We start from the raw sequence: 14,373 nt of genomic DNA on the forward strand, positions 1-14,373 counted from the left end.
GAGTCATCGCGCCTGCTCCCTGACATAGATTGTATTTAGACATCATGTGTCATATCCTCAACATTATCATTCATGTTATCTATAAAACAGAGGTTATCCTCAACATTATCAATCATGTATCTATAAAAGAGGTTATCCTCAACATTATCATTCCTAGTTATGATCCAACCATGGAGACATATAGGTTACCCTTCTCCTACTGATCTGTTTCTCCTACTATGTCTATTAGATAGGATGTTTTTATTAGATTCATGGTATTTTACTGCAGAACTACTATTAGGCTATAAAATGGAAATGGTAGATTGCCCAGTGGGGGGTCAAGGACAGACAAACACTGGTTGAATAAACATTGTTTCCACTTAATTTAAATGAAATTACATTGCAAGGTAGAATATAATTGACTTCTGTGCCCAGTGGGCCTCTTCGTCACAGTTTAGTAATGTAATCAACTTTTAAATGACCGGAAGTTGAGATTATTTTGATTTCACACTGTGTAGACCTATGATCGTTATTCACAGCAGTTCAAGACGAATGTTTTAAGCCCTGTAGCATAGCCCACCATGTGCAGTCTAGTTCTATATATTGGATTTGATTGAACATTCAGTTTGCTAAAATGTGAGTTGTAGTTATATAGTCATTGTTATTGCTCTTCATTGTTTGTGTATTGCTTAGACAACTTGTTCCAATTATCCTACAACAATGGGTTTCTCCTGATTTTTTATGTAAGAACAGATTTTCTGTGAAAGCCACTTGTCGTTAAGATAATTTCACATTTCCTAATATATATTTTAAGAATACCGTGTAACGGGAATTGACCAGCATCGTGTGTTTGTATATCTACTCTCCCACTACTACTCCCGAAGCTGCAGTTATTTTTTAGACCGCCCGTAACTAAATATATCCTCCACTTGTTATACGTCACAACATGTAACGTTAGGCGTTTTTTTTCTCTTTCTCTGGCGGAGTTTAAACAAAGGTGTCGGGTTAAGGCTGGTACGACTATAAAAGGAGAGGGGCAGACAGGCTGGACACAACCAAATAGACAGACGGTCTGAAAGTAAGGAGAATATCGGAATTTTTGTTAGGCTAAGCACATCTCAATATTTTATTCCCAGCAGTGCATTGGGTTTCCAAACGATTTTCTCTTTAAGATGTATTTAAATGGTCAACCAATAATTCATTTATCTATATGGGAATTAGCATTTTTCCCTTGTTAATTTCTGTTAATTGGAAATAGTTTATTTCTCTTCTATGTTGCGTGGCAAAGTTCATTGTATTTATCACGAAGATGGATACATGTCTGATTTGATCATATCTACACTTTTCTCCTCAACTTTTAGGTCGTCAAAAAACGAGTGCCAGAATGACGGTTTGTTGTGAGTCGTGTGAAAGTCCAGGGAGCGGTGAGCGCTGCTCCTCTCCCCGGTCCGCTCATCTCTTCACCCGGGAGACAGAAACCTTCCTGGGACTCAGCAAGAGATTCAGGTTAGTGCAGCCTAACTGGCTCCATCCATGGTAGAGTCAAACTGCTAGAACCTGGACATAACATAGTAACATAAGTTTTATATGGTATGTATTAACTTGTGGATGTCCATCATCCAGTTTGTATGATATGTTTATAATTACAGTTCGTATGATATGTTACGAATTTGCAATACTTATATGTTACAAATTCCAATTTGTTGTGGCTAATGTTAGCTAGGTGGCTAAAGAAATAAAAGCTGAAATAAATCATTCTCTCTACTATTATTCTGACATTTCACATTCTTAAAATAAAGTGGTGATCGTAACTGACCTAAAACAGGGAATTTTTACTAGGATTAAATGTCAGGAATTGTGAAAAACTGAGTTTAAATGTATTTGGCTAAGGTGCATGTAAACTTCTGACTTCAACTGTAATATGACATCTGAAATGTCTTTATTCCTTTGGAACTTTTGTGAGTAATGTTTACTGTTCATTTTTATTGTTTATTTCACTTTTGTTTATTATCTATTTCACTTGCTTTAGCAATGTAATCATAGGTTTCCCATGCCAATAAAGCCCTTTGAATTGAGAGAGAGAGAGAGAGACAGACAGACGGACGGACGGACGGACGTTCTTAGGTGGCTCTACGTTGTGTTAGTGTGGGACGTGTGCTGTTGTCCTGCGAGGATGGCCTCTTATAAGGAGCGATAGAACAGCGATGGAGAGATGGTAGAGGAGTGTATGTAGTCCAGTCTCCTGCTGTCTGTCTCTCTATAAACCAGGAGCCTCTGGTCACACAGAGCAGCTAGAGAGCCTCTTCTCCTCACATACAGCAACAATTGTTTCCATAGGAACCACAGAAGCTCTCACTCTAGCAAACTGCTATCCAATCCCATCCAGTCGGTGGCACAGCTTGTCCTTTAGTAAGGCACAGTGAGAAGCCTGCAGTGCAGTGAGAAGCCGGAGACTTTGATTTAAAGCCATTCTAAATAGGTTTCTTTCACCTTTATATTATGAAGCCGGAAAGGAACACATTTTCTCCGTTTTGACTTTGGATTATTTTTGCCATTTAACAAAGAGCAGCTTTTCACTAGACTGAGAGAGACTAGGAAGAGTTTGCATGTAGTAGGATACCATGAGCTCAGTTCTACCTCTGCCCTCTCTGGGCCGTCGTATCCTGACCTGTGAACGTGGTGTTGCTACGCAGGTCCACTAAGGGGGCGTCTAAAGCCAGGAGGGACCAGATCAACTCTGAGATCAGGAACATGAGAACTCTGCTCCCAATCCCTCAGGAGGACCAGGACAGACTGTCATACCTCCACAGTATGGCGGTTATCACAGCGTACATCAGGAAGAGCTTTCTGTACCAGGGTGAGTACACAACCAGGAGAGGAACTTTCATGTATGGAACCAGTAGGACATTTCCAACTTTAAGAATGGATGTATTTGTATTTATATTCATTAGGGATCCCCATTAGCTGTTGCCAAAGGTCCAAACACATTAAGGCACTTACATTACATATAAAACAAAATATAAAACAGTCCATCATATAACATTATTACACCACTACATATCTACAATACAAAATGTGTAATTCCACCATACAACAATATTGCAATGTAGGTGTGTGTAGATTGCATGTGCTAGCGTTTGTGTGCGTATGAAAAAGTATGAAAATGTATGTATTCACTAACTGTAAGTCGCTCTGGATAAGAGCGTCTGCTAAATGACTAAAATGTAAATGTATGTGTATGTCTGTACCTGTGTGTTTCTCTTCACAGTCCCGGCTGTGTATTTGTATTTGTTTTTTAAATCTGATTCTACTACTTGCATCAGTTACCTGATGTGGAATAGAGTTCCATGTAGTCATGGCTCTATGTAGTACTGTGCGCCTCCTATAGTCTGTTCTGGACTTAGGGACTGTGAAGAGACCTCTGGTGGCATGTTTTTGTGGGGTATGCAGGGGTGTCTGAGCTGTGTGCTAGTTGTTTAAACAGACAGCTCCGTGCATTCAACATAGCACTGTACATACACACACACACACACACACACACACACACACACACACTGTACCAGTCAGGTGTTGGGACGCGCCCACTCATTCAAGGGTTTTTCTTTATTTTGACTATTTTCTGCGTTGTAGAGTAATAGTGAAGACATCAAAACTATGAAACAGCACATGTGGAATCATGTAGTAACTAAAGGGGTGTTAAACAAATCAAAATATGTTTTAGATTTTAAATTCTTTAAGGTGGCCACCCTTTGCCTTGATGGCGGCTTTGAAAACTCTTGGCATTCTCTCAACCAGCTTCATGAGGAATGCTGTTCCAACAGTCTTGAAGGAGTTCCCACATATGCTGAGCATGTGTTGGCTGCTTTTCCTTCACTCCGCGGTCCAACTCATCCCAAACCATCTAAATTGGGTTGAGGTCGGGGGATTGTGGAGGCCAGGTCATCTGATGCAGCACTCCACCACTCTCCTTCTTGGTCAAATAGCCCTTACACAGCCTGGAGGTGTGTTTTGGGTCATTGTCCTGTTGAAAAACAATTGATATTCCAACTAAGCGCAAACCAGATGGGATAGCGTATCGCTGCAGAATGCTGTGGTAGCCATGCTGGTTAAGTGTGTCTTGAATTCTAAATAAATCACCAGCAAAGCACCCCCACACCACCACCTCCATGCTTCACGGTGGGAACCACACATGCGGAGATCATCCGTTCACCTGCCCTGCGTCTCACAAAGACACGGCGTTTGGAACCAAAAATCTCAAATTTGGAGTCCGACCAAAGGACAGATTTCCACCTGTCTAATGTCCATTGCTCGTGTTTCTTGGCCCAAGCAAGTCTCTTCTTCTTACTGGTGTCCTTTAGTAGTGGTTTCTTTGCAGCAATTCGACCATGAAGGCCTGATTCACGCAGTCTTCTCTGAACAGTTGATGTTGAGATGTGTCTGTTACTTGAAGTTTGGGCTGCAATTTCTGAGGCTGGTAACTCTGATGAACTTATCCTCTGCAGCAGAGGTAACTCTAGGTCTTCCTTTCCTGTGGCGGTCCACATGAGAGCCAGTTTCATCATAGCGCTTGATGGTTTTGCGACTGCACTTGAAGAAACTTTCAAAGTTCTTGAAAATGTCCGTATTGACTGACCTTCATGTCTTAAAGTAATGATGGATTGTCGTTTCTCTTTGCTTATTTGAGCTGTTCTTTCCATAATAGGGACGTGGTCTTTTACCAAATAGGGCTATCTTCTGTATACCACCCCTACCTTGTCACAACACAACTGATTGGCTCAAACGCATTAAGAAGGAAAGAAATTCCACAAATGTAACTTTTAACAAGGCACACCTGTTAATTGAAATGCATTCCAGGTGACTACCTCATGAGGCTGGTTGAGAGAGTGCCGGGAGTGTGCAGGGCTGTCGTCGGGACAAAGGGTGGCTACTTTGAAGAATCTCAAATATATTTAGATTTTTCTTAACACTTTTTTTGGTTGCTACATGATTCCATGTGTGTTTTTCGGAGTTTTGATGTCTTCACTGTTATTCTACAATGTAGAATGTGGTACAAGTGGGGAGGGACCCTTGAATGAGTGGGTGTGTCTAAACTTTTTACTGGAGCTGTGTGTGTGTGTTTGTGTGTTAAAAAAAGAAATTGGTTTCAGAACATTTTGCCCCCTTCTTTGAATGTTCAGGCTGCCTGAACAACGTACAACTTAAACATAAAAATACTATTTAGCTTAAGTATCTAAGTCTGTACCCGTTTTCTTGTACTGTGTTATATGGTGGAGTCTCTTGAAGATGACACTTAGAATTTTGTTTTCTTTGTTATTATTTTAGACGTGGGCCTGGGAATTCAGTCTAGCGTGCCCCTTGCTAAGGATCAGGATTTCGGGTCAATTCTATTTCAATTCAGGAAACTCTGATGATGATTGAAATTCAAATCATGGGTTGATAATTGCTCATTATTTTCAATGTGTACTTTTCAATTCACTTCCCCAAGCTGACATCACTGAAATGGGATTGATCCCAAAACCTGCTTAGTCTCGAAAACAAGCAACAGTGACTAGTCTGGCTTCAATGATGGACTCTTTTGGCATGGAGGAACTACGTCACTGCCTACGTTGATTGGGTGGGTGGTGGCTCTGGGGACTCTACCAACAAATCACGAGGCATACATGCCAGAACGTTGCGATTCAAAACCAAAGTTTGCAGCCAAAAACTTTGCAGTGGTTTGACGTAAACTAGCCACTTGGGAAATGCACTCATTAAAAATAGCCTACGTGATCTCCATCTTGCTAGCTACTAATTTGTAAGTCGCTCTGGATAAGAGCGTCTGCTAAATGACATAAATGTAAATGTAAATGTAATGTCAATACCTCTCATAAATACAAGTAGTGATGAAGTCAATCTCTCCTCCACTTTGAGCCAGGAGAGATTTACATGCATATTATTAATGTTATCTCTACGTGTACTTTTAAGGGCCTGCCGTGCTGCCCTGTTCTGAGCCAATTGTAATCTTCTGAGGTGCCTCTTTGTGGCATCTGACCACAATACTGAACAGTAGTCCAGGTGTGACAAAACTAGAGCCTGTAGGACCTGCCTTGTTGATAGTGCTGTTAAGAAGGTAGAGCAGTGCTTTATTATGGACAGACTTCTCCCCATCCTAGCTACTGTTGTATCAACATGTTTTGACCATGACAGTTTACAATCCAGGGTTATTCCAAGCAGTTTAGTCACCTCAACTTGCTCAATTTCCACATTATTCATTACAAGATTTAGTTGAGGTTTAGGGCATTCCCAAAGGCGTCTTAGAACTGTATTTGAAAATTCACAAAACGTCCTAGCCTGTCGATTTACAAATGTCTGTTTAACAGTGTATCTTCCAAGGTCTTGTGATGGATCCATACCTATTGAGACGTGATGTTGTGATGGATCCTGTTGTGATGGATCCATACCTGTTGAGACCTGTGATGTTGTGATGGATCCATACCTATTGAGATGTGATGTTGTGATGGATCCCTACCTGTTGAGACCTGTGATGTTGTGATGGATCCCTACCTGTTGTGACCTGTGATGTTGTGATGGATCCATCCCTACCTGTTGAGACGTGATGTTGTGATGGATCCTGTTGTGATGGATCCATACCTGTTGAGACCTATGATGTTGTGATGGATCCATCCCTACCTGTTGAGACGTGATGTTGTGATGGATCCTGTAGTGATGGATCCCTACCTGTTGAGACCTGTGATGTTGTGATGGATCCCTACCTGTTGTGACCTGTGATGTTGTGATGGATCCATCCCTACCTGTTGAGACGTGATGTTGTGATGGATCCTGTTGTGATGGATCCATACCTGTTGAGACCTGTGATGCCTCCCGAGTGGCGCAGTGTGCCACTAGAGATCCTGGTTCGAATCCAGGCTCTGTCGTAGCCGGCTGCGACCGGGAGACCCATGGGGCAGCGCACAATTGGCCCAGCGTTGTCCAGGGTAGGGGAGGGAATGGCCGGCAGGGATGTAGCTCAGTTGGTAGAGCATGGCGTTTGCAACACCAGGGTTGTGGGTTCGATTCCCACGGGGGGCCAGTATGAAAAATATAAAATAATGTATGCACTCACTAACTGTAAGTCGCTCTGGATAAGAGCGTCGGCTAAACGACTGTAATGTAAAATGTAGTGATGGATCCATACCTGTTGAGACCTGTGATGTTGTGATGGATCCATCCCTACCTGTTGAGACGTGATGTTGTGATGGATCCATCCCTACCTGTTGAGACGTGATGTTGTGATGGATCCTGTTGTGATGGATCCATACCTGCTGAGACCTGTGATGTTGTGATGGATCCATCCCTACCTGTTGAGACGTGATGTTGTGATGGATCCTGTAGTGATGGATCCATACCTGTTGAGACGTGATGTTGTGATGGATCCTGTAGTGATGGATCCATACCTGCTGAGACGTGATGTTGTGATGGATCCTGTAGTGATGGATCCATACCTGCTGAGACGTGATGGATCCTGTAGTGATGGATCCATACCTGCTGAGTTCTCTGTGATGAAGCTAATCCTGAGTTGTATTTCCTCATCTTCCAGGATTATCAGTTGATCAGAGTTGTCTCTCCTCTTCCTCCTCCTATCCTCTGTACGAGACCTTCCTCCCAGCCCTGCATGGTTTCATTCTGGTCCTCTCCTCCCAGGGCAGGCTGGTCTACGTCTCCGAGAACGTCTCTGATTACCTGGGGCTCTCCATGGTGAGAACCAACCTGATGAAGACTGAGTCCAAAATATATAGAATTGTATAGGAAATAGAACATTGTTATTCTGTGGTTCTGTAAAATCATATCTGCTGTGTTACTGACTGCTGTGTCGGGCATGATGTTAGTCACTAAACTTCTCTCTGATAGGTTGATGTCCTTCAGGGAGACACCTTCTATGACCTGGTAGAGAGTCAGGACGTAGAGACTGTTAGATCTCACCTGGAGACAGGCAGCACAACATCAACTGGTAAGAGACTATACTATCTAAAGGAAAATCAAATCAACAGACGATTTAGGAGCTCACTGGAAAACAAAATGGATGACGAGACTGATCTCGTGTTATTGTTCTGTTCTCCCCTGCAGGGAGGAGTTTTGTGTGTCGGATGCACACCTCCAAGGCCTTCAGACTAGAGTATGGGAACTGCTGTTCTATAATGGTCCGAGGACGCTACCAGACCGTCCCACAATCCCCCCAGTCCACCCCCACGTCCTCCCCAGCCCGTAGCCAATCTGGCCCCCCTGTGGAGAGGGTGTTCTTGGCTCTTTGCACCCCCACAGTGAACCGCCTGGGCAACATCACCTCCTGCTCCTCCTCCTTCACCAGCCTCCACAGACCAGACATGAGCTTCAGTCACCTGGACGACAGTGTTCTGTTATACCTGGGCTACTCGTCGGAGGAGCTGATTGGTCAATCGTGGTACAGCCTCCTCCACCCTGAAGACCTCTCCTTGAGTGCCTACTCACATAAGAGTCTGAGTAAGTAGAAAAACATTAAAACCACTATGATACTAAACTATACCTGTTATACGATATTCTAACATATAACAATGAAGATCCCAAATGGAAGCATCTCACGTTGTTATGTATGAAGAGTATTCTTCCTTAGTGTAAGATGCTAGATAAATATAGTGTCCATGATATGAATGGTTTCCTGTCCTCTTCTCTCCCAGTGCAGGCAGACGTGGGCAGTCAGATGGAAATGGTTCTGAGGCTCCAACACAGCAACCTCTCCTGGTCCTGGATCTACACTAGAGCCACTAAGCATTCTGGGAACGAGGAAGTGAGCTGCAGTAACCACATTATCAGGTACTAGACACTCTGAATGCTTTCATGATTTTAACTGAGTCTTCAGAATATGTCTCTATATGTACAATTTGATTCTTGTTTTGTCTTGAAACAAGAAAAATGAAAGAATAAAAATATATATCTAGTAATAATTGTAGCTGCCTGTATTGAGTAAATTTGCTATGCTCTGAGAGACTGGAGTAACTTCTATTCTTTCTTCCTTCACAGTGAAACAGAAGCCATGTATCTGAGAAAGAAGATCCACAGCGATGCTTTCAGAGCCTCTCCTCCTCAGCCCTACTGCCCCTCTCCCACCCCCCAGCCGACCCAGGGCTGTTGCCCCACCAGGGACTTGAAGAGACAGAGAGCATTCAGCCAGTACAGTGGGATATCCGAGAGTGAGACCAGGTCTAAGACCAGCAGGAGACAGAGAGCAGAGTCTAATGCTGTGTTCTACGTGACATCAGGTAGCTCCTCCTCCCAGGCCTCACCTGTCACCTTCTTCTCCACCCCTCCCTACAGCCCCACCTCCTCCCACTACAGCTCCTCCTCCAACTCCTCCCACTCTCCAACACAGCAGGACGACACCAGCTCTGACTCTCTGTTGGATGTGTATGGCTACACAGAGAACATAACCTCCTACCACTGCCCTGAGGTAGGGACTGGGGTAGGGACTGGGGTAGGGACTGGGGTAGGGACTGGGGTAGGGACTGGGGTAGGGACTGGGGTAGGGACTGAGGTAGGGACTGAGGTAGGGACTGAGGTAGGGACTGGGGTAGGGACTGGGTCTTCCTGCAAGCTCTCCCCCTTTAGGTCCTTCCAGCCCGGCTCGGAGCAGTCCTTCCACCAGGGTGTCTTCAGCCAGACCGACGCCCTCTCTCCTCAGTCCTGCCCTTCTTCTCCCCAGTATGATTACCCAGCATGCTCTGCTGATGCCAGGTTGGTCCCTGACTGTCTGTCTGTATCAAACTTGTTAGAGAGTTCAGCAGACTGCCCCATCACCATCCATACTGAAGACTACAGCCTCTCAATTCAGCCTCAAGATGGCGCCACCAGTCCATACCAGAGCCAACAGATCCACCATGTACCCCAGACTGTCTCTCCTCCTATTGGAGGCCTGCTGACCCCTAACCCCTCCCCGACCTCCGACCTCTCCTTCCTCTACAATGACAGAGACCAGGTAGAGATCAGTATCCTAGCCCAGCAGATCTCCTCTCTGGCCTCCAGCTTCGACCTGTTCAACACCCTGAGCCCCATCCAGACTCAGCCTCAGCCCAGCTCGGAGCCCCTTCCCTGGGCACAGCACCCAGGTCACTCCCCTGTCCCCCTCCACATCAAGCCAGAGCTGGTCCTGGATGAGGGAGTGTTTGATAGTCTCCTGAAGGATCTGAGCATGGTTCAGGGACCTGGGAGTCTGTCTCACTGCTACCAACCTCAGGACCCCTCAACCCTGGCTCTGTCCTCTCTAGTGGACCCTCTACCCATGGAGCAGTCCTCCCTCTCGCTCTCCCTCCCCCTGGAACATTCCTCCCTCTCGCTCTCCATCCCCCTGGAGCACTCCTCATCCCTCTCTCTCTCCTTCCCCCTGGACCCCTTCCACCCAGCTAACATGGATCCCTTCTTTCTGAGGACAAGCTGTCATAATCAGACCTCTGAGTTGCATCAACTCAACCACTATCTGCCCCACAACCTCCATCAAGGTGATTATAACATTATACACAACTCAACCTCCATCAGGGGGATTATAACATTATACACAACTCAACCTCCATCAGGGGGATTATAACATTATACACAACTCAACCTCCATCAGGGGGATTATAACATTATACACAACTCAACCTCCATCGGGGGGATTATAACATTATACACAACTCAACCTCCATCAGGGGGATTATAACATTATACACAACTCAACCTCCATCGGGGGGATTATAACATTATACACAACTCAACCTCCATCAGGGGGATTATAACATTATACACAACTCAACCTCCATCAGGGGGGTTATAACATTATACACAACTCAACCTCCATCAGGGGATTATAACATTATACACAACTCAACCTCCATCAGGGGGATTATAACATTATACACAACTCAACCTCCATCAGGGGGATTATAACATTATACACAACTCAACCTCCATCGGGGGGATTATAACATTATACACAACTCAACCTCCATCAGGGGGATTATAACATTATACACAACTCAACCTCCATCGGGGGATTATAACATTATACACAACTCAACCTCCATCAGGGGATTATAACATTATACACAACTCAACCTCCATCAGGGGGAGTTATAACATTATACACAACTCAACCTCCATCGGGGGATTATAACATTATACACAACTCAACCTCCATCAGGGGATTATAACATTATACACAACTCAACCTCCATCAGGGGGATTATAACATTATACACAACTCAACCTCCATCAGGGGGATTATAACATTATACACAACTCAACCTCCATCGGGGGATTATAACATTATACACAACTCAACCTCCATCGGGGGGATTATAACATTATACACAACTCAACCTCCATCAGGGGGATTATAACATTATACACAACTCAACCTCCATCGGGGGATTATAACATTATACACAACTCAACCTCCATCGGGGGATTATAACATTATACACAACTCAACCTCCATCGGGGGATTATAACATTATACACAACTCAACCTCCATCGGGGGATTATAACATTATACACAACTCAACCTCCATCAGGGGGATTATAACATTATACACAACTCAACCTCCATCAGGGGGATTATAACATTATACACAACTCAACCTCCATCGGGGGATTATAACATTATACACAACTCAACCTCCATCAGGGGGATTATAACATTATACACAACTCAACCTCCATCGGGGGGATTATAACATTATACACAACTCAACCTCCATCAGGGGGATTATAACATTATACACAACTCAACCTCCATCGGGGGGATTATAACATTATACACAACTCAACCTCCATCAGGGGGATTATAACATTATACACAACTCAACCTCCATCAGGGGGGATTATAACATTATACACAACTCAACCTCCATCAGGGGGATTATAACATTATACACAACTCAACCTCCATCAGGGGGGGATTATAACATTATACACAACTCAACCTCCATCAGGGGGATTATAACATTATACACAACTCAACCTCCATCGGGGGGGATTATAACATTATACACAACTCAACCTCCATCAGGGGGATTATAACATTATACACAACTCAACCTCCATCGGGGGATTATAACATTATACACAACTCAACCTCCATCAGGGGGATTATAACATTATACACAACTCAACCTCCATCGGGGGATTATAACATTATACACAACTCAACCTCCATCAGGGGGATTATAACATTATACACAACTCAACCTCCATCAGGGGGATTATAACATTATACACAACTCAACCTCCATCGGGGGATTATAACATTATACACAACTCAACCTCCATCAGGGGGATTATAACATTATACACAACTCAACCTCCATCAGGGGGATTATAACATTATACACAACTCAACCTCCATCAGGGGGATTATAACATTATACACAACTCAACCTCCATCAGGGGGATTATAACATTATACACAACTCAACCTCCATCAGGGGGATTATAACATTATACACAACTCAACCTCCATCAGGGGATTATAACATTATACACAACTCAACCTCCATCAGGGGGATTATAACATTATACACAACTCAACCTCCATCAGGGGGATTATAACATTATACACAACTCAACCTCCATCAGGGGGATTATAACATTATACACAACTCAACCTCCATCGGGGGATTATAACATTATACACAACTCAACCTCCATCAGGGGGATTATAACATTATACACAACTCAACCTCCATCGGGGGATTATAACATTATACACAACTCAACCTCCATCGGGGGATTATAACATTATACACAACTCAACCTCCATCGGGGGATTATAACATTATACACAACTCAACCTCCATCGGGGGATTATAACATTATACACAACTCAACCTCCATCGGGGGGATTATAACATTATACACAACTCAACCTCCATCAGGGGGATTATAACATTATACACAACTCAACCTCCATCAGGGGGATTATAACATTATACACAACTCAACCTCCATCGGGGGGATTATAACATTATACACAACTCAACCACATTTATTTATACAAATAATGACAGGGATGTTTTTAAGATGGTAGTTTAGTTGTAGTGGTTGTCTGTTGTCTGACTGACTCTTATTGTTGAAATGACACTAGCATGACTTGACCTTTCTATTTCAGATGGGCTTGTTGAAGAATCCATGTACTGATATGAGTCTAAATGGACTTACAGTACTAACCCTGGTATGGCATATTGTCATGACAACCAAGCAAGGCTTCCAGCCGGAGTCCAAAATGAAGACTTTTTAAAGAATGAAGACTTTTTAAAGAACGAAGACTTTTTAAAGTATAAAGACTTTTAAAGTATAAAGACTTTTTAAAGAATGAAGACTTTCTAAAGAATAAAGACTTTCTAAAGAATATACTTTTTATAGAATAAATACTTTTTAAAGAGTAAAGACTTTTTAAAGAATAAATACTTTTTAAAGACTACTACAATATTTAGTAGTTGGTACTTTTCAAGGGAACTGGTTTCCCAAATATCTCTTATTTTTGTAAATGAAATGGTGATGAGAGGAAGTGAACCTTGTCCAGTGGACCAAACTGCTGAGGAGCTTGTTACTATGTTGTTGTTGTATTAAACTATATTGATACCTGTTGACTGCTGTAATTCACCGTCTGTGTTGATGATGTTGTTGTCCTGATTCTGTTAGTATGGTACTGTACTGTTTACAGCTAGGAAACGGACTATCAGATATGTAGAATTGATGTTTATGTGAATGTTGAGGGACCATGATGATTTACTACTGAGCACTTTCTGGATGTGTTTGTGCTGTTTGAGATAATGTCACACAGGGACATGACGTGCTGCTCCAGAGGATGAAGCAGAATAACAGATTCTAAATGCGTCCCAAATCACACACTATTCCCTGTATAGTGCACTACTTTAGACCAAAGCCCTATGACACCCTATTCCCTGTATAGTGCACTACTTTAGACCAAAGCCCTATGACACCCTATTCCCTATATAGTGCACTACTTTAGACCAAAGCCCTATGACACCCTATTCCCTGTATAGTGCACTACTTTAGACCAAAGCCCTATGACACCCTATTCCCTGTATAGTGCACTACTTTAGACCAAAGCCCTATGGGGATATCGGGTTCCATTTGAGAAACATCCATTGATGTCAATAGATAGTGAAGTAACCTCAATAATGCCACTACATTAATTCCCAAGCTGTGTGGGTGTATTTATTGGTAGAGATGACTGTTATACATATAGTTTCATTCCAGTGTCTGTCTACTAGTTGTGCTACTGAAAACTCTTTGTTGTTTGTAACCATTATTCAGCACATTTGTCCTGAATACATGTTGTTGTGTTGATAAAATGCTGCTTGGTTGGATGTAATTGTACAAAA

At 43.1% G+C, this 14,373-nt stretch overlaps 1 protein-coding gene across 1 annotated transcript; it reads left to right on the forward strand.

The window, feature by feature from the left end:
* The first annotated feature begins 1,279 nt into the window (after positions 1 to 1,279).
* On the forward strand, positions 1,280 to 13,940 carry npas4l (neuronal PAS domain protein 4 like). The gene is made up of 8 exons (XM_041869875.2): positions 1,280 to 1,485; positions 2,673 to 2,836; positions 7,556 to 7,713; positions 7,867 to 7,966; positions 8,083 to 8,475; positions 8,670 to 8,805; positions 9,013 to 10,484; positions 13,134 to 13,940. The coding sequence occupies exons 1-8, from the start codon at positions 1,364 to 1,366 to the stop codon at positions 13,160 to 13,162; spliced, it is 2,574 nt and encodes an 857-aa protein (XP_041725809.2). The 5' UTR covers positions 1,280 to 1,363; the 3' UTR covers positions 13,163 to 13,940.
* The last annotated feature ends 433 nt before the right edge of the window (positions 13,941 to 14,373 follow it).

This window comes from Coregonus clupeaformis, unplaced genomic scaffold (genome assembly GCF_020615455.1).
Source record: "Coregonus clupeaformis isolate EN_2021a unplaced genomic scaffold, ASM2061545v1 scaf0171, whole genome shotgun sequence".
Classification (NCBI taxonomy): Eukaryota; Metazoa; Chordata; class Actinopteri; order Salmoniformes; family Salmonidae; genus Coregonus; species Coregonus clupeaformis.

What these genes read in the sequence shown, in the direction of transcription:
- npas4l (XM_041869875.2), top strand. Translation starts at nt 1,364, where the DNA reads ATGACGGTTTGTTGTGAGTCGTGTGAAAGTCCAGGGAGCGGTGAGCGC. An exon ending in GAAGAGCTTTCTGTACCAGG is followed by an intron (nt 2,837 to 7,555) that starts GTGAGTACACAA and finishes CTCATCTTCCAG; the next exon opens with GATTATCAGTTGATCAGAGT. An exon ending in TGCAGTAACCACATTATCAG is followed by an intron (nt 8,806 to 9,012) that starts GTACTAGACACT and finishes CTTCCTTCACAG; the next exon opens with TGAAACAGAAGCCATGTATC.